Source organism: Colletotrichum spaethianum, assembly GCF_022836535.1.
Source record: "Colletotrichum spaethianum MAFF 239500 DNA, contig15, whole genome shotgun sequence".
Classification (NCBI taxonomy): Eukaryota; Fungi; Ascomycota; class Sordariomycetes; order Glomerellales; family Glomerellaceae; genus Colletotrichum; species Colletotrichum spaethianum.
Genome location: NW_026054785.1, coordinates 30,860 through 55,988, shown reverse-complemented (window position 1 = coordinate 55,988; position 25,129 = coordinate 30,860). Strand labels below are relative to the sequence as shown.

General features: G+C 48.1%; 7 protein-coding genes across 7 annotated transcripts; 3 read left to right on the top strand and 4 right to left on the bottom strand.

The window, feature by feature from the left end:
* Positions 1-566: 566 nt before the first annotated feature.
* Positions 567-2,051, bottom strand: ColSpa_06281 (argininosuccinate lyase; the record flags this gene model as incomplete). The annotated part of the gene is made up of 1 exon (XM_049272493.1): positions 567-2,051. The coding sequence occupies one exon, from the start codon at positions 2,049-2,051 to the stop codon at positions 567-569; it is 1,485 nt and encodes a 494-aa protein (XP_049128450.1).
* A 1,414-nt stretch (positions 2,052-3,465) lies between these two features.
* Positions 3,466-4,945, top strand: ColSpa_06280 (mannan endo-1,6-alpha-mannosidase DCW1; the record flags this gene model as incomplete). Its single annotated transcript, XM_049272492.1, is given in 4 exon segments — positions 3,466-3,550; positions 3,601-3,705; positions 3,760-3,993; positions 4,008-4,945. The coding sequence occupies 4 exon segments, from the start codon at positions 3,466-3,468 to the stop codon at positions 4,943-4,945; spliced, it is 1,362 nt and encodes a 453-aa protein (XP_049128449.1).
* Positions 4,946-5,664: 719 nt separating this feature from the next.
* Positions 5,665-7,391, bottom strand: ColSpa_06279 (major facilitator superfamily domain-containing protein 1; the record flags this gene model as incomplete). Its single annotated transcript, XM_049272491.1, has 4 exons — positions 5,665-6,013; positions 6,064-6,268; positions 6,321-6,974; positions 7,046-7,391. 4 exons carry the CDS (start codon positions 7,389-7,391, stop codon positions 5,665-5,667), a joined length of 1,554 nt encoding a protein of 517 aa, XP_049128448.1.
* Positions 7,392-8,432: 1,041 nt separating this feature from the next.
* On the bottom strand, positions 8,433-8,662 carry ColSpa_06278 (uncharacterized protein; the record flags this gene model as incomplete). Its single annotated transcript, XM_049272490.1, is given in 2 exon segments — positions 8,433-8,624; positions 8,639-8,662. The coding sequence occupies 2 exon segments, from the start codon at positions 8,660-8,662 to the stop codon at positions 8,433-8,435; spliced, it is 216 nt and encodes a 71-aa protein (XP_049128447.1).
* A 1,064-nt stretch (positions 8,663-9,726) lies between these two features.
* On the bottom strand, positions 9,727-11,183 carry ColSpa_06277 (peptidase M20 domain-containing protein 2; the record flags this gene model as incomplete). Its single annotated transcript, XM_049272489.1, has 3 exons — positions 9,727-10,571; positions 10,633-10,776; positions 10,835-11,183. 3 exons carry the CDS (start codon positions 11,181-11,183, stop codon positions 9,727-9,729), a joined length of 1,338 nt encoding a protein of 445 aa, XP_049128446.1.
* A 3,922-nt stretch (positions 11,184-15,105) lies between these two features.
* On the top strand, positions 15,106-17,447 carry ColSpa_06276 (lactose permease; the record flags this gene model as incomplete). Its single annotated transcript, XM_049272488.1, has 9 exons — positions 15,106-15,330; positions 15,390-15,448; positions 15,615-15,714; positions 15,832-15,929; positions 16,167-16,260; positions 16,314-16,361; positions 16,414-16,647; positions 16,711-17,198; positions 17,267-17,447. 9 exons carry the CDS (start codon positions 15,106-15,108, stop codon positions 17,445-17,447), a joined length of 1,527 nt encoding a protein of 508 aa, XP_049128445.1.
* A 987-nt stretch (positions 17,448-18,434) lies between these two features.
* Positions 18,435-19,706, top strand: ColSpa_06275 (putative gluconokinase; the record flags this gene model as incomplete). Its single annotated transcript, XM_049272487.1, has 1 exon — positions 18,435-19,706. The coding sequence occupies one exon, from the start codon at positions 18,435-18,437 to the stop codon at positions 19,704-19,706; it is 1,272 nt and encodes a 423-aa protein (XP_049128444.1).
* Between the last annotated feature and the right edge of the window lie 5,423 nt (positions 19,707-25,129).

Here is a 25,129-nt window from a genome sequence, read left to right as displayed (position 1 = left end):
AGCGTAACGTAGAGGGATGATCGAAGATCAGCATTCTTCACTAGCAGAATTTGACGAGAGTTGATTCCAACTTGGGTTGGGTTGGGTTGGGTTGGGGGGGGGGGGGGTTGGGTTCTTTTCCTGCCTCTTGCCGATCTGGATTTCACCATCGCCATGGTTTTCTCTTTCTTGAATTCACGCAGTTGCACTACATCTTCCTATATCACATATAGTACTCTCTTTCCTACACAACTATGCAGTTTAGGAACAGCCTATATCCTTAACCTCCTCACTGCACTCATCAAAGTGCTTCATCACTTCATCCCTAAGTATACGCTTGGTGGAAGTTTTAAATCTGTCGTATTTAATCGAAATATCAGTATCGCAATAGTGGTTCCGCCTTTGTGTCACAAATCATAAATAGATCTAGCATATGGAGCTTTTGATGGAGACCATCGGACGCTAGTCTACCGATTGGGCCTGGTTCTCACTCAAGGTAACTGAGTAGGCGGCGGCACTTGAAACTATAGTATTTTATATGCTAGCTGCTTTTATAAACCCAACAATGAAGTCACGAATCGATTTCCTCAGGGCCTTGGAAGGTTTGGAGGGTCGTGCAAGAGCTTGAATTCTGCATCCAGTTCTTGCAGCGAGTTGTCAATATGAGACCGCCGCTCTTGGACCCATCTTTGGAGATCCTCCAGAATCTGCTTCGAACCATTTATCATACGTTCCATTTCCTTCGGTTGCGGGCCTCCAGAGGTTGCTCTCCGATTGACGATCCCAGCAGGGTCGAGCGCCTCCCGAAACTCTTGCTCGTCCAAAAACTGATAGCCGCTTCTTTCGAGGTTTGTATGTTTCAGTGTAGCTACGAATATCCTGGATGCCTCGGCATACGGGAACTCGCTTGGACACAAATCCTTAGCCTTTGCGTATCTAACAACCTCTGAAGCAAAGTGGTGCCCAACTCGGAACGGCACTTTGTGCTCTCGCATCAAGACGTCCGCCAACTCTTGAGAGGCAGTCCAGTCCAGATCCAACTCTTTCAAAGACCGCTTGCCGTCGACCACCAGGGCGTTGAGAATACGTTGCCAATCTCTCAACACTCTTGTTGCACCATTAAGCACAGCAAGATTGTCCGCCAGATTCTTTGCATCAACCATACCCGGAGGGAGGTTATGCCCCTGAATGGCCCGGCCTACACCGAGAGTCACGACTCTAGACGCTTCCGCTCGGGTGTTGTTAAGAAGGCCAGGATTTCTCTTCTGTGGCATGGCGCTAGAGACGTACGTGTTGTCCCCGCCCTCTTGGAGAAGGATCCATGGTCTCGGCTGAGAGTACTGCGCCATGACGTCCTGGATGTACGCGCCAGTATGAAGCGCGATATGGGAAGCTATCGATCCAAGCTCAACCGGCATCTCAGCAGCGGTAATCTGCGCCGCGTCGTAGGCATTGTCAACAACCTTTGCGAAACCGAGGTACTTGGCCATGCGCTCGCGTTCCAGCGGCCAACTTGTGCCATTAAGTACGGTGGTGCCCATGGCACAACGGTCCAGCCGTGAATAACACTGCTGTAGTCTCTCTGCATCCCGATGAAGTCCCGCAATGTGGCCTAGTAAATAGTGGCCATAGGAGTTGGGCTGAGCGGCAACTCCATTGGTGTAGTTCGGTACCAGCGTCGCGGCATGAGTCTCGGCCATCTCAACGAGCCGCCGAGTCGTGTCATGAAGCTGTAATGCAAGTTTCAGTACTGCATCGCGAAGGATCGCCGTTGAAACGGTAGTGAGCATGTCTTGACTAGACCGGCCGGCATGGAGAAGGGTGGCTTCAACGCCAGCTACTTGGATAAGAAGAGGCTCGAAGGTTATGACGAGACTTGGGCGGGGGGCGTTGGGTTCGTTGCCGGAGTCTAGCAGCTTTTGGAGGCCACTGGCGATCCGACGGGCAGCATCTGGATCCAAGAGCCCTTCGTCCGAGTTGATAACGGCGCTGGCCTTGTTGATCTCACCCAGCCAGAAATATGTATCTCGGCCGGGCACTGGGAGGTCCTCAGGGCTGACTGCGTAACCCATGATCACTACCTACAAAGACTCGGTAATGGAAGCGACAATGTGTGAGGGTGAGGGACTCTGAACTTGTCGGCAGTCAGTTTCTCCAAGTTCTACTCTTGAGGGCATTTAGGCGGACAAGTCCAATTAGGAAGTTGGAGATAAGAGCGGCGGGGAAACAATATAGTGGAACCCAAAAGGCGATGCACCCGCCGCGTCTATCGGAGCCGACTCGGTCAACGAACCGCCTGCGCCAAGGTCAACTCCGTTGTGACTTGTGAGCAAATCTCAAAAGCGTTCGGTGGCATTGGGATATATGTACAATGCATTGGAAAATCCTATGCATTGTCTATCGTTTAGCGACACAGATTTTCCGGGATGATTCTTTCTGACACAATGCTTTTCAGGTACGGCCCGAATCGCCCGTCGCATTATGGCCGTGCGACATGAGGTAAGCCGGATGAGCGAGGCAGATACCGTTGCAGGGTACTTGTGTGAAACAAGTACCCGATTTTGTTGGCCAAAGGCAGCAGCGCTGTATTACAAAGATGTCAACCTCGAATAAGGGGCTCAGTGGAACTGGAACTTGTATCCGGAAGATGGCCGTTTTCTCGTTCCCATCACGTCGTGTGCTGAGACGCGTCAGTCAAACAGCCCCCCCGCAAGTATCCCACAACTTCTCCCGCTAACGACCCGGATGGATCTAATTCGAGCTTGCGAATGTGTTTCTATTGGTCCTCCCTACGCCGATGGGATAGGGGTGGATCGTCATCGAGACGGAGATCACCCCACCACCCGCAGCACGCTAAGGCCAGTCGACCGGATATCGTGTTGTGTGCCGCTTGATTTTGCAAATTGCAATCTACGAGTCCGCGGCTTTACTTGTATGTTTGATCAACATTCAATTCTCCGTAAGGCCGCGGATCCAGTACTGTCGATAGTACAGTACGAAAAAAATGATGCTAGACTTGAACAACCAGTAATCGGTAGCAAAGTCAAGATAGACTACACTCACAAGGCGAGTAAACATGTATCTTGCTTGATGTATTGATTAAAAACGCAGCAAACATGTAAAGCAAGGTTAGGACCATCTTGGACTTGCGATTTAACTTTAACGGATGATGAATCTTTTAAGTACTGGTAGTAACGCGTATGTAGTCAACCTGTTTGCTGTGTTGGATCCGAGACCATGGGGTGGGTTGCAAACGTCAGCTGTGGAGAGACGGAAAATTGAAAATGGACCTGCAGCTGCACAGCCCCTCGACGCTACCCTTTAACTTGGTGTTTCTTCCACCTATCTTGGCGGATCTGCCGGCGTCTTTTGTGTCGTCGATGCCAAGCTCCCATTAAGTCGGCATCGATTCAATCCTGTTGTCGCCCCAATACGTTATAGTCTTTTCCTTGGCAATCTGTGCATTTTACTTATCAAACAATCAAGATGAGGCCAGCACTTCCGGCGTTGACTGTGGGCTTGAGCTTAGCAACCGCTGCCACTGCCGTCGACGTTACATGGGATGATGACGGTAAGTTCTTTATGGCTGCCAACTGTCTTAGTTTGACTGACCTCCGTTAGAGTCGATCAAGAGCGCTGCAGGTACCGTTGCCTACGGATTAGTCAAATACTATACGGGAAACAACACTGGTGATACGCCGGGAAACCTACCAGATCCCTATTACTGTAAGTTCTATTTATTATCGACATGGTTTTCGACCTTCCGCTAATCTGTCTCAGGGTGGGAGGCCGGTGCTATGTTTGGCACACTAGTTGATTACTGGTGGTTGACGGGGGACGATTCTTACAACACTATTACCACACAAGCCCTGCTTCACCAAGTCGGTGACGATGATGACTATATGCCTCAGAACCAGACTTTGACAGAAGGGAATGACGACCAGGGCTTTTGGGCAATGGCTGCGATGTCGGCAGCTGAACATAACTATCCTAACCCCCTGATGATCAACCGCAGTGGCTTGCTCTAGTCCAAGCAGTGTTCAACGAGTACGTCAGCCGCTGGGACACAGACAACTGTAGCGGGGGTGTGAGATGGCAAATCTTTACCTGGAATGCTGGTTATGACTATAAGAACTCCATCTCGAACGGGTGTTTCTTCAACGTTGCTGCGCGCCTGGCTCGCTACACTGGCAACACTACCTACTCTGATTGGGCTGAAAAGGTCTGGGACTGGGAAACCGACGTCGGTCTACTCACGAGTGACTATGAAGTCCTGGACGGAGTCCACTTCGAAGGCAAATGCCCCAGCTCTACTGACAGTACTAAATGGTCCTACAATGCCGGGATCTTCCTTTATGGGGCCGCTGTAATGTACAACATCACGGAAAGCGATACGTGGAAAACTCGTGTGGACAGCATGCTGGCCGATGTCAGCAAAGAATTCGTACAGAACGAGATCCTTTACGAGGCGTATTGTGAACCGACTGCTCAGTGCAGTCAAGACGCACAAAGCTTCAAGGGATATCTCGCCCGATGGCTAGCAGCCACTTCGCAGGTTGCCCCGCATACTTCAGACTCCATTAACAAGCTGTTATTGTCAACTGGGAAGAAGGCAGCGACAAGCTGTTCGGGATCTCCTGCTGATGGCTTCAAGGGCCATCCAGGCACTGCTTGCGGTTTCTCCTGGCTGAATGGTACTTTCGATGGTCTGGTTGGTGTAGGACCACAGATGAGTTCTTTGCAGGCGATTGTGTACAATCTCGTTTCCTCAGCCGATGCACCTGTCACTGCCAGCACAGGAGGAAACTCTACGGGTAACGTCAACGGGGGCAAGAGTGACGACGGCAGTTCCACAGCGAATCCCACCTACGCGCCGATTACTACTGCAGACAAGGCCGGGGCGGCTATCCTAACTATTTTAGTTACCGCTGGTGTTATCGGTGGTACTGTTTTTATCTCTGTTTAGGTTCTTGATGGCTTGTATGATTCTAAGCATAATTACTTTTTCAAAAAGACCAGTTGCCGATCTAACTACGATTCAATTGTCCTTCTTTCACGTCTGTGTTTCTTTTGGAACAGACACTGAATCGTTTATCAAACCCAATATGATTCCATACGATAAAAATCTTGAGCTAAATTATAGCAATTCCGTTCCGGAGTCGTGTTGTATTTGGTCGTGGTAGAGTGTGTGTCTTGTGAAGTGCGAACAGTCGTTGGGAAGAGTCGCCAAAGAAAAACTTACCGGGGCAGTCTGACCTACGCGACCGACAAACCCCCTTTGAGACAAATACTGGGGAAATTTTATATTCTATATTCTACTCCAGGATGATATCGCACTCATCTTTTCACCAATGTCCACTTGTCACAGTCTCTTTCCTCATTCTACCCGTCTTTTCCACTTCGGACAACAGTAGTCTCATTGAGGTATTGAGCAGTCATTTAAAATCAAAAACGGAACTACGGGCCACAATCTGTGGTTGAGCCATTTCCCATATTGTAGAATTGCAACAGTTCTTTCCTGGAGTTAAAGAAAATCTCGGTCAACCTGGGTGATGAGTCCTTTCTCATGCGTCTGTGGCAGGCCCATAAACAATTTTGTTATATTTATTCTTATTAAATCCAAGACGCTGTTTCATAGGTCTTCTGGAGAACCTCTAGTCATTGATTCAGTAATTGGTCGAGCTTTCAAGAGTTGTTGCCAGTTGCGACACCCCAGAAGTATGCCGACCAAGACCCGAGAATCAGCATGATCAGAACGCCGAAGCAAGTCTGGGAAATCATCTTGTTCCGCGCTCCATTGTCCTCATAGAAGGCCCTCTTCCTCTCGTTCCACAGCTCGCCATTGGCAATGCGCTGCTTCCTGGTCCATTGCAAGTTTCCGAGGTCAATGGACCACCAAGACAGTGCAACCAAGATAATGGACACCAGAACGGACGCAGCGGCGAGAACGACGTAGACGATGACGACGTGGTCGTAGCTGTCATTGTCGGCATCTTGGATGGCACCAGTAATGACACGGACAACAATGTTCATCCTGCGAAACTATTAGATCATGTTTGAAGTCTCTTAAGTTCCAATTCTTACGCATTGTTCGTGGCGATCTTGACAGCGTAAGCGGAGCCAAAGGTCGAACCGTGCCACATGGAGGTGCGAATGCTGTCAATGATTGCGGTAGGGCCAAGACTGTAGGCAATCGCGTAGATACCAAAAGCTGCGGCTGTTCCCTTGGTATCGGTAGCCCAGTTGACCAGGGCCATTGCCAAGAAGACTCCAGTACCACAAATAGCGACTAGATATGGTCAATATTCTGGTCCAGTTGTTAGGATGAACAAGTAACTTACGCAAGGTAACACGGTTGCCCAGAATGTCGATGAAAGCACCAATACACGGCACTAAGAAGAAGCCAGCATATTGTAAAGTTGCAGAATACCAACCGGCAGTGATAGAGTCGGTCTTGAATCTCTTCTCAGCCAACTCCGTGGCGTTTTGAGTGAAGACAATAGCGGTGCTCGTCTCAAATAGCGTAAACGCCATGATGGCCCAGAAGACCCAAGGCAACTCCAATATCTTCTTCGGCTGGAATTTTTTGGACTTCTCAGTGAGTTTCTCTCCAGTGGCCGGATCCATGACATTGCCGAACTTCTTGTGAGCGATTCCGTTGAAACGGTAGAAGACAAAGGTAAGGACGTTGGTGAAGACGTTCATGAACACAGAGACCCAGAATACCCACGCGAAGTTACCGGTGTTCTTCGCAATGATGTTGGCTGAAGACTTGCCAACAAAGCCTCCAATCTTCTTGATACCGAGCTCAAGACCCAGGGTTGACGCGAAGCCATTGTTTGGCGAGAACCAGGAGCTGAAAACCTTGTACTGCGCAACTTGGGTCGCGATGTCGCCAAGGGCAAGGATGACTCGGCCGCCAATCATGAGCTTGAAAGAGCGGACTTGAGCGGCGGCAGCGACAATGATGGATCCAATTGAGTAGATAATGTTGCCTGTTGCCGCATTAGCCACCGTTCTCAATCTACATGCCATTGCATTGATGCAGGTATCAAATCACACTCACCGTATACCATGGCCCCAGCACCTCCAATCCTGTCCGTTAAGATTCCGCTAACTAGAATCAGGGCGGTAACCATGAAATCTTCACTAGCCTCGAGCAGCGCAAACTGCTTGTTGTTGATGTCCAGCTCCTTCTTAAGCGTCGACTTCAGAGCGCCGGTGATACCCGAACTCCATGACGAACCGAAGCTGATGCAGGAGATAAGCACAACCGCGATGAGCTTCCAGTACAGCGGAGGGTTCGGCTTCGCATCCTCAGCTGTTGAAGAGTTTGACGATTCTGGGAGTTCATTGACGAGGTCTTCGGGCTGCTTCTCCGCGTGGGACTCGAGATCTGCGCGGGCCGCCATTGTCGCAGAAGTTCCAGCCGTTCGGTAACACTCTAATGCAGGAATGAAAAAGGAATAGAGACCGGGGCGCAAGTTCAATGCTACCGTAAAGGCAGCTTCCCGCTTCTTTAACTACCCATTAGGGTCGGTCAGTGACCGACTCCCGGCGATAGGAGCCCGAGGTCGGATCGGACCGGGACAACGAGAAACGTTTGACGCTGCGAATGCAGCTTAGGGCAATGGAGCATGCCCATCGAGAATTTTTCTTCCCCATTCAAGGATTACGGCGGCCTAGTGTGCCAAGGAGATGATAGCCTCGGAGATGCATCTGATAAGATTAACCAAGTTAAAAGGCCCTCCACGAGTCAGGGGTCTGCATGTCCAGGCCAATCTGTCAACTCAACCGTTCGGATCACATCCACAGCGGGGTTCGTCCGAAGTGGAGTTCCACGCGCGTTGCGCCGTTTTGCTTTGACAGACCCCATTCTCTCGGTCTCTCTTTCGGCCTGGAACGCCATTGTTGGTACTTGCGACCGCGCCATTGGAGCCAAATTTATGGTTCGACCTACGGTATGGTTCAATCTGATTACCGAGCAGTCTCGGCGCTATCCATAGTGTATATCCTGCCACATGGGTCCAAGGATATGTGATGTCGGGGATGTGTTGCCAGGCCTTACTACTGGTTCACCAATCAGTGTGGCACGGCATCTCACCATTTTACTTCTCCAAAAGGTGCACAAATGTTCCTGTAAGTTTTCACAAGAGAAGGACTGTCGTCTGGCAACAGTATTCCAAATTTCGAGGCCTTGCACAGAAAGCTTTAGAAGTAGGATTGTTATTGGAAGTGAGTAAAAAAAAGAAGAAAAAAGAACCTATAACATAATCGCATCAATCACCATGGAGGACCTTCAACAAGGCTTGGCTAAACCGTTCCCTCGATTGAGCTAGCCAGCTAATAATGCCGAAGCTTTTAGCTGGACCCAATGCGTGGTACGTTTGAGGAAAGAAGCTACGTGAGAGACAATATCTTCTGGCTTGTATCTGTGACACTAGGCCTATACGTTACTTGCTTCCAGCATGGTGGCCGTAGCCGCCACCCGATGGTCTGCCGCCTTTGGCCGAAGCTGCGGATATCTGGTCCTTGTGGCCACCCTTGGTGTTCGAGGCATTCTCGCCGGTGCCGGTGGGGCCGTTCGGGTCTCCCTTTTGGCAACCGCCCAAGGTATTGCCCCACTTGTCGGGGGTGCTGCTGTTCTCGAATGAGTTACGTTGTTGCTTTCCCAAGAAGACATTGTGTTTGTTTGTATTGAACGATCTTCAGTCTGAGGGATGGTGGAAAGATAGGTGTGTGAGGTTTGAAGATATAGAATGTGGATGTTGTAGATGCAATTGATTGTGTTCTTTAGTACGGCAAGATGGCAAAACTTCTTACAGATTCTGAGGTATTTAAATCTCTTTTGGAGGTGGTTGAACGCAAAAGTGAATAACTGTTACGTTGTAAGAGAACTCTTCATATATCTCGCCCCTGCGGGTGGCTGCAAAACAAGCATTCACTTGACGTTTCTTTCTCTGCTAGTTTAAAACGAGGAGGCTTCCCACTAGGGTTAATCATAACAATTCCCGTGTGGCTTCCATTCATCACCTAATTTCATATTGTTCTTGGTGTGTTTGCACCTGTTTCCACTCTGTTGCTATTAACACAACCTGGCGATACGGAAACAACCCTACTAACAAACAACACTAGCACTATTGTATTTGGGGCACTTCGACTTGCATCCGTATTCGCTGTTGACTTCAAGGACTTCTCCTATACGTCTTTGACTGCCATGATCTGATATTCAGCAGATGTCGGCGTCGCGCTCATGATTTCGTCCTCCCCGGTCCTCCGACCCGTCTTCGACAGCATTTTGGCCGGCTCATCGGCTCCCTCCGCTCAAGTGTTGTCCGTACATGTCCAAGAGCGAACTACTATAAAGGCAGTAGTTAGGGGAGAATGTGGCCACGTACAGTTATTACTACGATGAAGCACCACTCCCGAGGATGTGATGGGTTCATGGTCATAAGTGACTCGGACGAGAATCTCGAGTTGGCCACCTTAGAAAACAGGGCGGTAAATCAAGCCTCAGAGAACAGGGGGAAAGGCCACCAGCAATATAATTCGAAGCTCAGTAATAAATTGATTAATCGTGTCAGGGTGGATGATGTGTCGACGGGTGACATCTTTGTATAGACGGAGATCACATAAGATACAGAATAAAAAAAGGGATAGGATTGATTATGGATATACGCTCTTTGTGTATTGATTCTGAAAGAGAACTGTGTATCTATGCCTGATAAGAACCAAAACACTTTAATTCTAATAAGCTGATCGAATCCTTCTGCGCTTGCTTTGTGTTGACTCAAATTCTTCTTTGATCTTGTCAAGCATGCCGTCAACCGTCAACACGTCGACCGCAACACCAGCAATACTCTTGGCAACCATGATGGCCTTGTAAAATGCTGGCCGACTACCTGCAGCGACTTCAAAAGCAGCAGTGTGAGTTCCCCCAGATGGGACGCTGCCGTTCTCGTTGGCAATACCAAAGTATGGGCTAATAGTCGGAAAGTCGTGGCTGATATTGCCTTGGTCAGTGCTACCGCTGGGGTCACGAAGCTTATCGAGATCGGCATTCGGGAGCTCGCCGCCTAGCTCTGTGAAGTATTTCGCATAGGAGCCAGCGAGCACGTCGTTGGAGACCATGTTGGAATAACCATATGGTCTCATCGTAACATTAAGTTCAGCGCCGGTAGCTAGTGCGCCGGCATTGAAGCACTTCATGACGCGTTCCGTCCACTCCTCAAGGGCCTCATCATCAACGGAGCGAATCTGGAAAGATGCTTGAGCCAGCCCGGGGATAATGTTTATACGCGTGCCGGCCGAGGTGATGATGCCGTGGATCTTGTCCGTGGACCGCGTCTGCTGGCGGAGGAGAGCAATGGCGTTGTTAGCGAGGACCAGCGCGTCTTGAGCGTTGACGCCCTCCCATGGCTGGGCGGCTGCGTGTGCTTCCTTGCCGTAGTATTCGACTTCGAAGCGGTCGGTTGAAGTAGTGATCATGTAGGGCGAATCGCCGCCGGCTGTGGGGTGGGTGATAAGGGAAATATCAATGTTGTGCTCGCGGAAGGCACCTGCTTCGAGTAGTTTGACCTTGCCACCAAGGCCTGGACATATCTGAGTTAGCTTTGGTTGTGTAGCAGGGTCTTTAGCTTAGGGTAAGTTTACTCTCTTCGGCAGGAGTACCGAACAAGATCACCTTCCCGGGGAGGCTCTCGGTACGCATGATCTCAGCGGTGGCGAGGGCTCCGCCGATGGAAGCCGTGGCAATGAGGTTGTGCCCACAGGCATGCCCAAGTCCGGGCAGAGCATCTGTGTCGGCATATCAGTATGCGGAGTAGTTCGAATCATTATGGAATGAATGACTCACCGTACTCTGCGTTGAAGGACACAATTGGTCCATCGCCGCTGCCCTCGAACACAGCAACGAACGCAGTGCTTATGTTGTAAATGGATCTCGTCACGTTCCACCCATCTTGAGACTCCATAAAGGACGTCAATAGATCATGTGCTTTAAACTCTTCATATCCAAGCTCAGGGTTTTCATGAATTTCCTTATTAATGGGCCACAGATCATCGACGATGGACTCGATGTAATCTGATACAGCTTCAAAGTATGGGCTGGTATCGTAGCTCTGACGGGGTGGTAAGGAAGATGCCACAACGGAGGCTGCGCCAAAAGCGACGAAGAGTCTTCTAGAAGAACCCTGGATCCCCATTGTTAGTCGATTTGAACGGATACCAAGATGAGTAGTCGGCCGAAGGTTGTGAAGCAAAGGTGCTTTTCCGAAAATATGCCTAATGCACTAGGTCTCACCTCACCTCTTTAAGTAATCATTTTAGTAGCCCCCATACCAACAACACCGTGGCATCCTTATCTTATGTTACCAAGTTCAGGTATCTGGGCACACGTATGATTATGCAGCGAAACATAATGACGGATACCATAGCCTTCTTCAACGCGTCTTGGCTCCTGCGCCGTGAGCCGCTGCTCGGCTTCCAGACTGATGTCGCTATTCGCTGGCTTGGTTGGCAGCGGGGATTGCGGGGAAGCGACCGGCTTCCCAAGAGGCGAAGAATCTCATATGGAGACTGAGTTACCTCGACTCGCGATGAACTTCCAGCTGATCGGACTGTCTTAATGCTATCCTCGCTCACAAACCGGGGCCTACAATCTTGGCGGAAGAGATAGCTATTTAACATTACCTCCGATATGTCGTCCGAAAGGCTTGGCTTAAAGGTCGGAAAAGTCCGATCGGACTAGACTGTGCTGCAGACTACGTGTCGTGGTTCGCCTTGGAAAACCCTATCCACTCTACTCCTGTCTTCCTCCGTAACGCACTAAGCAATGGTGAGGGGAAATGCTGGGGATGGGATCCCACCCCGCCACGTAGGCTCAATGATTAGCCGATCTGCATGTTTTTGCCGACGTGTTATCGACCGATGGTATTTAACGTGAGTCGGTTACACAGGTGAATATTTTGTTTGGGTTGCACGCTCGACGTCGGGTTGCTGAGTTCAGGAATGTGAGAGACAAGTGCTGTGCCGAGTCTTCTCGTCTATCATTAGACCTTGATAAGTTGAAATGCAGTGTTAAAGTGTCTTGAACGAGCAAGAAAAATAAACAGCTATGACATAATAGATATTCCTTTTTGCCCGTGTTTGTAGACCTGCTTTGTGACCAGTTAGTCATACGCCCCTGTAAGTCGGCTTTGCAGCGAACAGCAAAAGCCACCATTCCGCCTACCAACGTTTATCTTCCTAGTCAAAAACTCATCAGCTCGATAACGTCCATCTATGTTTTTGTCAGCGGCGCTTTCACTTTAAACAGGAGATCCAAGGACACTTTCTTGTATATATTCTATCTCGGCGCTGTCATACCCGCCGTGACACTCCCACGAACTTTCTTATGCGCGCCAGTATGCCTTGGACTGTCAGATTTCTCATCCAACAATTCGCTATAATCATCGTAACCCTTCATAGAACAATATAAATCAATACCTTGGCAACGAAGATCCGGGCTACGCAATCCGATCAGGAAAGCGAGGCGAGGCGTTCAATAGTCAGTAGTCTCAAGACATGTGAGACGGATAACTCTCGTGATCTGTTCTCGGTGGCCTACAGCCTTCGTATGGAAAACAACGCGAATAATGCGCTGGCGCGATATGAACCTTCAGTTCCTTCTATACTCTGATTGGTGTCGCTGATGAATCATGTGTCCTACTGTTTTTTAGTATACGATGCATCGGGGACGTTTAAGCCAGAGTGTCCGGAGCGGCTCGGTTGAGCTCTAGAAGTGTTTCACCCTCAATGTAAGGATAGATATCGCGTATAAAAATCACAGAGCACCAAGTCGTTGTCAACATTCACCAATAAAAACTCTCCAAGATCTGTTCCTAAGCTGTCGGTGTTTCGTTCTTGTGCAAATGTGGACTGGGAGGCTGAGGCAGAAACGATTTTCTTCGTCATCTCCAATTGCCAATGATCAAAAGTGTTGATGCAATCAATGGCTTCTGCCACAGTGGAGAAGCTCTTCGTTCAATCGACTACATCATTGAGCTAATTTTGAACTCTCCTTCCTACCAGCTTGGTTGTGAATAGTTACGAAACACCCAGTGCCCTGTTCGGAACACTAAAATGAAGTTAGATAAAGGAAAAGAAAACAGTTGAAATGCAAAAGCCATGTAGCTTTTGAAACCTCGGTTTAGTCGTCCAATATGGGAAACAGGCGACGGATGTTGTATTGACGCATACGTGCGTTTGGCTTGTAGTTTTAGTCAAGATCCAATGTAACCCTTTGCCCTTGACGGGGACGTTGCTCCATGCCAATATCCCAGGCCAAAATGAGCCGAGAGACGTCTATCATTTGAGTCTTTGCATTCTCTTTCAAATGAAAGAAAGGACTAGCTATCTTAAGAATTACATAGCCTGCGGCCCTTTAGGTTATACCCTAGGCACACAGTTGTTTATCTCGTTATCGGGTAGTTTGACGTACAGCACGGATAATTTGGTCGCAATCATACGTCTAGACAGATTGTATGTGGCGACTTGTCATCAAGTCAACTGTAAACGGTTTCTTTATCAACTAATCCAGGCGCGCTAAATACTTGGAAGTGGGCAGACCTCGGTCATACAATACCGCTGCCTATGGTGGTCCAACATGGGAAGACCCATAGAAACCTGATCAAGACCGATGAAAAACCCCATACTGGTTAGAATGAGGAGAGGCTCACAACGCCCGCTTTTAATATAACGTTAGGGTGGGTAACTGTGGGAAGACGGCGTGGGGTGGTGGTCCGACTGAGAACGGCCGGAGACAGGGCAGCCTACCATGCTGCCCTGTCAAAGATTGCCATGTTGGCAGAAGAGGTCAAAATTGATGCCGTCATAAGGCCCTCTTGTGGTTCAATAATCAGAAGAAACGACCTGCAGAAGCATGTGCCACTGGCTTGGTATCTATGTCATTAACGAAACGAGCAAGGGGCACCACCAACTCGGGAATTTGGCCCGAGAATGTGAACCTTGGATTTGGAGATAATTGAGAAGAGAGTGACCGTACCGCATGTTTGATTGCGTTAAGGCTGAACACTAAGAGGTTGTCAAATCCTTCGAACCCATGATCAGACCTTTCAGGCCTGAGATGGATAGGAGAGGAACAGATTCACAACTCTTACATAGATGACGCTTGTAACCAGCGCCTGACGATCGGCTCTCTCGTGGCAGACGAGAACGCTTCAGCTAGCGGAAGTTTCCTCCTGGGTCTAGAACTACTTGAGATTCAGACAATCAAACCCGACAAACTGGGTTGTTGCGATCCATGCTTCTTTTGATGGTGTCTTGTTCTTTTTTGGGGAAATCTGAGAGACATCGAACTTGGGCAGCAAGTGCTCAAAGCTCCCCGTCCAAGGCATCTCTTCTCTGGGTCAAATCTACTTGTTTTCAGGCTAGCCTGGTAGGCATTTTGGCCCCCTCCTTTCCTCAGATCTGCTGACAGAAATGTCCTGTTTTTTTTTTTTCATCCAACGCTATCCGGGGAACCCGGAGCCGACCAGCCACCCTAGTCTGCGTAGCACCTCCAAGCGGTCATGGATCAGAACGGCTCCTGTCGTTCCTCAGTTATCCCCTCCAATCACAACGCGCCTCGGCGATCCGGTTCAATTTCTCACCGCGAAACGTTGCGTCCAAGGTGCCAAGTAGGAGCCTGATTTCCTAGACCCACTGTCAGCGAAACGCCACTTATCAAGTGATCGGCCTGGGGATGGTGCGGTCTGGGGTAAGACCATGCCTGTCTTTTTGGGGTAAAGAAAATGCGGGGATGGCTCGACTGTCGCTTTTACTACGGATACACTAAGTAGAGTGAACCCATGGATGTGGATATGCACATCGGAGGAGGGCAGACCACACGCGTCTGGTACCGCCGCGTTGGGGTTAAAGTGGCATGGTCTAGTTGCAACCGAGGGACAGACCTCGAGGCAAGCAAGCGGGCCATTGAAATGCATGAATTGGGGCTTATAAAAGGGGACGCACGTTTGCGTTGATCTAGGGAAGAGTTGATCGCTTAGTTTCCCCAGATTCTAGCCCATCCACATCACTCAATCTCTCGGGTAACAATCCAAGACGTTGCGACCCTTATTTGCTAATATGACCGAGCCTACAAATCAAACCTACACACTCGATGACGAGAAGCGAGACCTCGCCAGCAGCGATGCCGTAGAAGACGTGTCTCCCACCGTGATAGCGGCTGTTGCTGCCCATGAAATTGCTAACGAGGTCGAGGGCGGCAAATACTCGCCCTGGACCAAGTCTATGTTCCACCTATACGGAGTGCTCTTTGTTGCGTACTGCTGCGGAGCGCTGAACGGCTACGTCAGTTTTTTTCCTCCAGACTTAATGATTGAATGGAAAGACTGACGAAAAAACCTCAGGACGGATCCCTCATGGGCTCTCTGAATGGAATGGAGTCGTATCAGCGGACATTCGACATGTAGGTACCGCTCATTGACAAGGTGCTGCGTACTTGGAATTGATGGCTAATAAATGGATAGGAAGACTTCGGGTTCATCGACCGGTATCGTGTTCATGATGTAATTATGATAACTACAAAGATGAACTCAATCGCGGAAAAGTGTCTGACCGAAAAATAATAACAGGTACAATGTTGGATCAGTTTGCGCCATCGCTTTCACTGGACCCGTCAATGACCTTCTCGGTCGCCGTTGGGGAATGTTCACCGGTGCAGTCTTGATCATTGTGAGTCTGCGTATTCTGTGAGGCATCGCGAGCTAGACTGACCATAGCTTAGGTGGGCACATGCATTCAGTAAGAACGATTTAGGTCACCCATCTTGACGACACACAACTGACACAGACAATAGGGCTACAAGCAACGCTGTTCCGCAGTTTCTTGGAGGCCGATTTCTTCTTGGTTTCGGTGTCTCCTTCTGCTGTGTTTCCGCGCCCACATACGTGAGTGAGTTGGCTCACCCCAAGGTACGTAGAAATACCCTGTATATGAATACTCGAGAGGATTGGATTTGACAAATGAACAGTGGAGAGGAACACTGACTGGGCTCTACAACTGCATGTGGTGAGTATAATTTTCCATCTTGTTCCCGCAGAACGTTTCTCCGATAACTCCTATGTTCACTTTCCCCTCTATACTGCTCATCGAAGACGCTTTACTTCAGAACTAATGCAATACAGGCCAGTTGGTGCCTTTATTGCGGGATGGGTAGCATATGGCGCATCGTTTATTCCCGGTGATGGGGGGTGGAGGGTTCCTGTTTGGTGCCAACTGGTGAGATTTCCCAGTAGAACCATATTTTTTGTGTTACATCTGACATGCAATAGTTCACTTCCGGAATTGTTGTCATCTTTGTGTTCTTCCTACCCGAGAGTGTAAGCTCCCAGCTGTTTTCATACATTGAAACCTGCTCACAATGTCGAACAGCCGCGATGGCTTGTCGCCAATGACAGGCACGAGGAGGCAGCTAAGATCTTGACGGCTCTGCACGGAGAAACAGACCCGAATCACCCTATTGTGCAACTGCAGATGAAAGAGATGTTGGCCCAAATATCCAGTGAGGCCAGCGACAAGACATGGTGGGATTACCGAGAATTGTGGAATACCCACTCTGCCCGTAGAAGACTAATTTGTGTTTTGGGTATGGCTATCATGGGACAGGTATGAGCTTCGCAAATCGCTTGAGTTGTTCAATGCAGCGGATATTGATTAGATTGTCTCTAGGCTTCAGGTAACTCCTTATCGAGTTACTACCTCGTCACCATGATGAACACTGCCGGTATCACCGACGAGAAGAAGGTCCTGGCCCTCAACGCTGTCAATAGCATTCTCGGTCTCCTCGGCAGCGTTATCGGTGCTCGCCTTACCGATCGCGTGGGCCGACGACCTCTCCTGATCTATAGCATTCTATTCTGCTCCATGACATTCGCTGTCATGACCGGAACGTCTAAGATGGCCGTTGATGACCCCAGCAATACCAACGCCGCAAATACCACGATCGCCTTCGTCTTCCTCTTTGGTGTCGTCTTCTCTCTGGGTTGGACCGCTCAGCAGAGCATGTACATTGCGGAAACCCTCAGTACCTCCACTCGTGCCAAAGGTACTGCCGTCGGTAACTTTGCTTCGTCGGCAATTTCCCTGGTTCTTGCGTACAGCTCCGGTCCCGCGTTCGAGAAGATTGGTTACTACTTTTATTTGGTCTTTGTCTTCTGGTGAGTGGTCAATTGCTATTCCATGGCAAGGAATGGCACGAGACACGCATGCTAACATCAGCTACTAGGGATATTCTGGAGGCTATCTTCATCTATTTCTTCTTTCCGGAAACCAATCACCGTACGCTTGAGGAGTTGGAGGAGGTCTTCTCTGCAGCAAACCCTGTCAAGAAGAGTTTGGAGCCTCGCAACGCGTCAACGGTGTTGGAGACTATGAAGGTGCCCAACGAGAAGTTTGTGGATGCATAGGTCACCATCGACCATTATCAGCACTCAAAAACTCTCTGCGCCTGGGCTTTCGGCAAGCTTAAGGCTTTGCGATCTCCCTGATCATAGTAAATATGTAATGCACGATTCATGCCAAGTAGTGTGTCTACTTCTTCATGAATGTTAGTGATGCCAATTGCCGCATAGGCTTTGTTGACTAGGGTTATACTGATCTATTTGCACCCTGTAATTTAAATTCGGCACTGATGATCCTATTCCAAATGCCATCGGGTGAGATCAGAATTGGTCTCTCCAATGGACAATTGGGTTGAAGTGATAGCTTGTTTAAATGCAAAAAAGACGCTGGACGGAATTCTGGAACATCAATTCATCTATCTTGGTCCGATACTGTTAACTGTCATACACTAGCTAGCACATTTTACCGGTACCCAGTGATCTAGATGGCTCGCAAGGTATGCTCGCAGTCATGCTTATGTAATATTTTCTACTTTCTTCAATGGTTGACCTGTTTTCGCGGTATTCGTCACTGCCCAGACCAGATAATGACGTTGTTGAGAGTCCATCTATTTATCCCTTCCTTGATGACGCTGCATAACGACGAGAGGCCGACGAGAGTGTTGGCATTGGAAAGTCGATGCTGTTTCTCCACAGAGGTTTCTCCAACCTCAGGCCTTGAACAAGAAGGATGCACTTTTTCCGCCTGCAGGTCCCCCATTTGGCCGGATATCAGAGGTCTACCGATCCTTGTCAACCTCTAACAAAAGGCGGCGGAAAAGGCTAAATCCACTCGTAATCCCGTAAGTGTGACGGATTATTGTCCACACAGATATAATTACCACTACTGGACCACGGAACGCATGCACTGGAAACAATCTCAACTTCCTCCTTATTTTCTTGGTCCTCCTTCTCAGACGATAAAAAAAACCATAATTTCTCTTGAATCCTTTTTAGAGTTCGAAAAGAACTAGACTCACGGTAAAGGCAAACCCTCACCTCGAATCAGAAGCCATGTCTCAACGGGGGGTAATCCGGGACATCGTCATCACGCCAGTGGCATTCCACGACATGCCATTGCTGAATAGTGTTGGCGTACACGAACCGTTTGCACTTCGCAGCATCATTGAGGTTATTACGGACGATGAATACGGATTAGGCGAATCGTACGGCGACTCAACCCACCTCAGCCGACTACAACTCGCCGCCGATCGCATCAAGGGTCTTTCAGTCTACAACACAAATTCCATCTACCAAGTCTGTGTTGAATGTTTGGAAGGTGACACCAGTACTGGCGGCGACGGCATGTCTGGCATGGTGACTACGGCCTCGGTAACTGACAAGGTTTTTTCCCCATTTGAGGTTGCGTGCCTCGACATCCAAGGCAAGCTAGCGGGCGTCCCCGTGAGCGATCTCCTCGGTGGCCGCGTCAGGGATAACGTCCAATATTCGGCATATCTATTCTATAAGTGGGCTGGTCACCCTGGAGAGCCAGATGACGAGTACGGCGCCGCCTTAGATCCTGCCGGAATTGTGAAGCAAGCACAGAAGATCATTGGCGAATTTGGATTCAAGGCCATCAAACTTAAGGGCGGCGTCTACCCGCCAGCACAGGAGGTCGCAGCTATCAAAGCATTGCATGCAGCTTTCCCAGGTGTACCACTGAGACTGGATCCTAATGCCGCTTGGACGATTGAGACCTCCAAATGGGTAGCCAAGGAATTGGAAGGGATAGTCGAATATCTAGAGGATCCAGCCCCAGAGATCGAAGGTATGGCAGCGGTGGCTAAGGATGCGTCAATGCCGTTAGCGACGAACATGGCTGTAGTCGCCTTCTCTCACCTCCCTACCTCAATCTTGCAGAACGCTGTTCAAGTGGTTCTATCCGACCACCACTTTTGGGGTGGCTTGCGCAAGTCTCAAACACTAGCCACCATCTGCGCGACCTGGGGTATGCGGCTTTCGATGCACTCCAACAGTCATTTGGGCATTTCACTTGCCGCCATGACTCACCTGGCCTCTGCAACACCCAATTTGGACTACGCTTGTGATACCCACTGGCCATGGAAGCCTCGCGACGAGGATGTTGTCATTGATGGAGCTTTGAAGTGGGCCAACGGTGGCTTGCACGTTCCAACTGAACCTGGGTTGGGAGTTGAGCTCGACAGAGAGAAGCTGGCGCGTCTGCATCAGCAGTATCTAGATTGTGGGTTGCGGGAACGGGACGACACTACATACATGAGAAAGTTTCAACCAGGTTTTTCCGCCAAAATTCCTAAGTGGTAAATAATTCAACATGTCAAGATTACCTCTAATGCCCATCTTAGGTTCACAGAAGTCAAAAGCCTTGATGAAGGCTATAATCTCAACTATGCACGCAGAGTATTGCTTGGTTTGAGTATATTGAATTTTGATCAGTGCCACTGATAGAACAAGACAAGAAAGCAAAAGCCAAGGGGGTGTTGGAACGGGACAGGGTTTCCTGCTCCCATTGGGGTGGTCTTTGCATTGCTTTCTTTTGTTACCTAGCCAAGCATAGTTCGATCAGGGGTATAGAAACCTCTCTAGCCTGGAAAACTAAGATCAGACACAGACAATCAACACACACTCAACATGCACTCAACCGGCTTTCTGTACCAAAGGGAGAACCAAGGGAACATCCTTTCTGGCTTTCGTGATGACCAACACCCTAACCATACCTACACAACAAACCTGGGAGTCTCTATTTCATCCATCGCGTCGCGGCTATGCATGATCAGATCAGGTTTGAACCGATCAAGACAGCTGATTCGCGACTGGCTGAAGGCATCTTGCGTAGCTATCGGGGCAGGTTGTGGTTGCCCACCGAAGCGCTCCGCTCACTATAGTCTTGATCACCCCGCACGCTTCCAGTACCCATCTGTATTCAACAGATGAGGATCGAAAACGCCGAACAGGATTAACCTCTCAGCCAAAGTATTCGAAAAAATCGGTAATTCCAGATTACGTCCGCGGCTAGACATATGAAGCTGCATATGGTCGATTTTCTTAAGGCAGCGGGTTAGCCCCAATGCTGTTCCAAAGCTGTTCCAAAGCTATTAATACAATTATTGTCAACTTGGCTACTTAAAATCATATTAAATGTTATAAATTTTCCTATAATACTGCATTTCACGTAGTCCAAAGTTCTTTTATAATACCTAGGGACAGACCGAATCGTAACTGTTAATCAACTTGTAGACAAAGTCAGATAGAGACACAGTCACTCGACCCTTTATGCTTCACACAGTACTCGTACGAGAATTTGACTGAATTTCCATACTGTTATAAAGGCAGCCTTAAATTTTCCAAGTCTTATTTGTAGAGTTGCTTCATACTGCTTACTCAAGGTTCAGACCCCTATTGATAACCCCACTAAGAAACAAGAAATCGTCTTTGTGTACGGAAATAAAGTGCAGATCCAGATCTTCTTTGTCCTTTTCGCTTTGGGCGCCTTGATAAGCTATTTTACACCCGCAGGTTTTAGGCAGACGGGCTCTAATTTCTCAAGTTTGTAAGTCAATTTATGTCTACATGACAAAATGTTCATCACCCACAGTTCTGACCTCAACGTTGTGGCACCCTTATTTGCCAATACGTAGCAATTGGCTCAGCTGGTCTTGGTGATCTAGTCCTCAGTGTTTCGGTACAATGTTATCTAGAATCTAAGAACAAAGATAGGTGTTGAATGGATTCTCTCTTCCTGAGAGAACCCGTTTGTACGATCGTACTCGGGTTAAAAGTTAGGGTGAACCAAAGATATATTTTCCGTGATTATCTTCCTAACTACAAGACTTGGCTTTCGTACACAAGATATATGATCTCGCACGTTCCTGAGTCAGTTCGGCATGAATATACTTTTGATCCCCTCAATGGATAACCGAGAGCCGAATATCCAGTCTGTGCCCTCTGCCATGATGTGTGTCCCTGAGTCGTGCGTATCGTACAACCAGCTAGTGCTGTTATTCCAACAATAGGTAAATTTTGAATGGGCATCTAATACGCTAAAATATAGACGTAGACCCATGTTCTAGGAGTATTTGGCTCGTTGGACTATTCTCTGTTTCTTGGCAAAAAAAGACGTAAAGTACTACTATATCACGACATTTTTGTGTATTTTCAAGTGTTACATTATCTAAAATGTAAAATAGGTTTCATTGGCTCTATCGGTATGGCACTCATAAACAGAAGCGCTTTATTTTCAATGCATGTACTACTTGGCCCCAATTCAAAAGCCAGGAACAAAGCACATAGTAAAGTATGGAGATACAAGGCATCCACATGAGTGGACAACCAGTGACTGTGTTACGTCTACAGTGCAGTCTAAGGTCTACCTTCGCCGTCGAGCTAGCCCATTCTTGATTGAAAAGCGACAGGTCATTTTGCTATACCAACATGGCATTTTCAGTCTTCTATAATACAATATTTATGACTACATAGTTACCGCTGCCCTAGTAACACCTGGCATTGCAAGCTGACATCCAGAATGATTAGTTCAATCTAGAACATCAGTCGACGTGAACCAAACACCATTGTCAAGAACATGGCTGCGATTGTCTCCTTCTAGCTTCCACTGTCAGTGAATTGCGACTTAATAGGAAATCAATGTGCGACTCACGGGCCCACAGCATTCAAAATGATTGCAAGTTTCCGTGTTCTTAGGACCAGCAGCGGTTGAGGGGTTTCCCGGGTTCATTCTCATGATCGATAGAAGGCGTAATCAAGCCACTCATGCATATCCACCGTATTTAAATCCACCTCTGAAATCTCCATGTCCGAAAGAACTTCGTGGAGCTTTTCTAGGCCACTGTGCTGCCTTTCTTCCCATACTCCCAATCGACTCTGACGCCTCGCATCTTGTGCTCGACGAATGGGATCCTTCTGGTGATACCGTAGTAGTCTGTCGAGAAGGTTGTTCAGTAGAGACAGCACAATGCAAGCCAGCCACCCTTTTGCTGTGAATGAATTGGGAAGAAGGGTTCCGCTTGCCGTGACGCTGCTTCTAAGCCTCAACTCAGCAATTACATCGAACCATGTATGGTTACCAGTGTTGTCCATTGTTGCTCTTCACAAAGAGACGACGGCAATTTGATTAAGAGCCAAGGAATCTGATAAGGTGATGTAGAAATCTGCCCACACCAAAGCGAGTAAGGCTGAAGAGTTGAAGCTACGAGGAGCTGTGGTTAGTCTACAGTTTTTCAATTCGAGCGGCGGAAGAACGGAATGACCGGACGGTTCGGTCCAATCACGTGCTTTATGACACGGTCACACGCGGACGTCAAATGGGGCTGGCGGAGAAAGTAAGCTTTGATCGGATGAAACAACAAAGGTTAAAAGTCTGTTCGAGCATTCCAGGTAAGAGTAGGTAGACATTGGACAGCACCACTGAAGCTTTGATATTTCCATCCGATTTTGATTGATGAATCTGCGGGGTGAGATATTGTCAATGGTCCGTGCAATACTAACAGTGCCCAAAGGGCGTCTTGAAAAGTGGCCATAGCTGCTAACACAACGACAAGGAGACAAAACTTCCTCCTTTATTTCTCTGGCACCGGGTCCAGCGTTTCCCTGGTTTATAGCAAAAGAGGACAGGTTACCCAGCCCCAAAGGAAGTGGTTGTGACTTGGAAGGTAAAGTCATATGAGAATCCCCCCAATTTCACTACTGTGGCGATCACAGCAGTATGGGAGCAGTTATTGGGTATGTGTGGTTTACTATAGGAAGTGTAGATACAAAGTGAAAAGGTGGATGTATATACCCTTGGCAAGGGGATGCAACACGAAGTCGGCCCGTGATACCGCGATAACCACACTCACTCTAGACGAAGGAACGAAACAAAAAAGCTTTCCTGGAACTGGCAGTATGAACGTCCATGTGGCTCAAATAGGTTCACGGGAGATACCCTAGACTATTGCGTTTGTAATCAATATTTTACCCCCCCCTGCAAAAAACCAAGAGCAAGGATGAAGGTTAAGCGGCTGACCGCAGGAATGTCTACCAAGAAATATAACTAGAACACTTCTAGAACATCGGAGCGACCAGAACAGAAATAGCGGCACACCTTTTGGAAAGGGTGTGATCCTGGCGTACGAAACAACCGTATCTCTGACATGAGATAGCAAAGATAAACACTTTTAGTTGCCCTCCTAATGTCGAATGTCTGAAATCCGACAATGATAGACTAATGTTCATTGTCTATCTGATTAACCGGTCCTACCTGTGTGTACCTCCTATCTAATACTGACGATCTTGCTATAGTAATCAGGATAATTCGCATTTGTAAGGCCCAATTTGATTCAAAGATGATAAGCAAATGAATTAAAGGACTCACAGAGCCCCTTCACTGTGTTACGGTCTCTCTGAACGGCGATTTTGACAGTACGCAGGAAGACACACCATCGCTTCAAGGACGACCTCCACATTCATCTCCTCAGCCTATTAAGTCATTTTTCGCAATCACGGTATTAGTTAGAAGAAAAGACTGGCTTAAAGTTTCCATCAAAATGAGCGAAGTTGCTGGGTGACAATAGTCTTTTCCTGACTGTGGCCAGGAGAATCTCCGGAGGCTGCGCAAGGTCCGGGACTAATGTGATCCGGACTTAGTTTTCACCAAGCTAAATTGGGGCGTTTGAGGGCTGTACAAAAGAGAAATTGAAAGGCGGGCATTCGTGAATCGGGTTTTTACAATTTTCTTGTTAGTGCTAGGTTCAATCAAGGATGATGCCTAACATATCTGATCCGCACGGCTGTCAACCACTAGCACTTTGCTAATTACAGTACTTAGTCAAACGTTTTGTAAGAGCAATTAGGATAACACAATCAACAGCTACAGTGGGGTGGTGAGACATGTGAATTTTAACGATACGCTTTGAAGTGACCCAGAGCTATTAATAGGTACCCTCCGTAACTGCTGAATGGGTTGTCCTTATTGCTGTTGCAGGAATCATGACCTACTATGAGTGTCTATTGAACCACTACTCGAACTACCTTGCTAGCTCTTGTTGGTATCACGCATAAGATTATATTACTACGCGCTTCATATATAGACTCATCCTACAGCAGTCTCTCACAAGGCGAAAATCGGCAATCATTACAAATTGTTTAATACAATAGAGCAATAGTACACCCGGTCGATGCTCTTGTGTGGGCCCAAAAAGTCAACTCGCTTGGAATGTTTGCAAAGTCGCCAACAACCTATGTTCCTACTGACATGTTTCCAAGGATAATGATTTGACCATGAGGGCGTTGCGGGTGGTCGTAATTGTTGATTTGCATGAAGCAGGCGATGAAAGTGTCTTTGAGCGCATCAATAGAGGATCTCATCTGAAAATTATTACCATACATATTTGAACTTGATTATATCCTCGAATTTTATCCACTTCAACTCATAAGTTCTGTTCCGCAAATATGCAGTTTCGTTGTACTAGTTTTGACTTGTAGCTGGTGTCCTGACTACTGATGCCTTATTGCTGATTTCAATTCCGAATCTTTATCTTTACCAGCTATGTCTATTGGCTAAGCCAGCCTCAAGGAAATATGAATAATATGCGAGGAAGCAGATCGATCTCCAAATCACCAGCTGTTTATTGACACATTTTCTTTTGCATAAACTTCGAGTTTTAATGTATTGGGTAGAGATTGATTTAAGAATACGCCATACGGGCCGGTGTAATGTATTCTGACATTCCGCC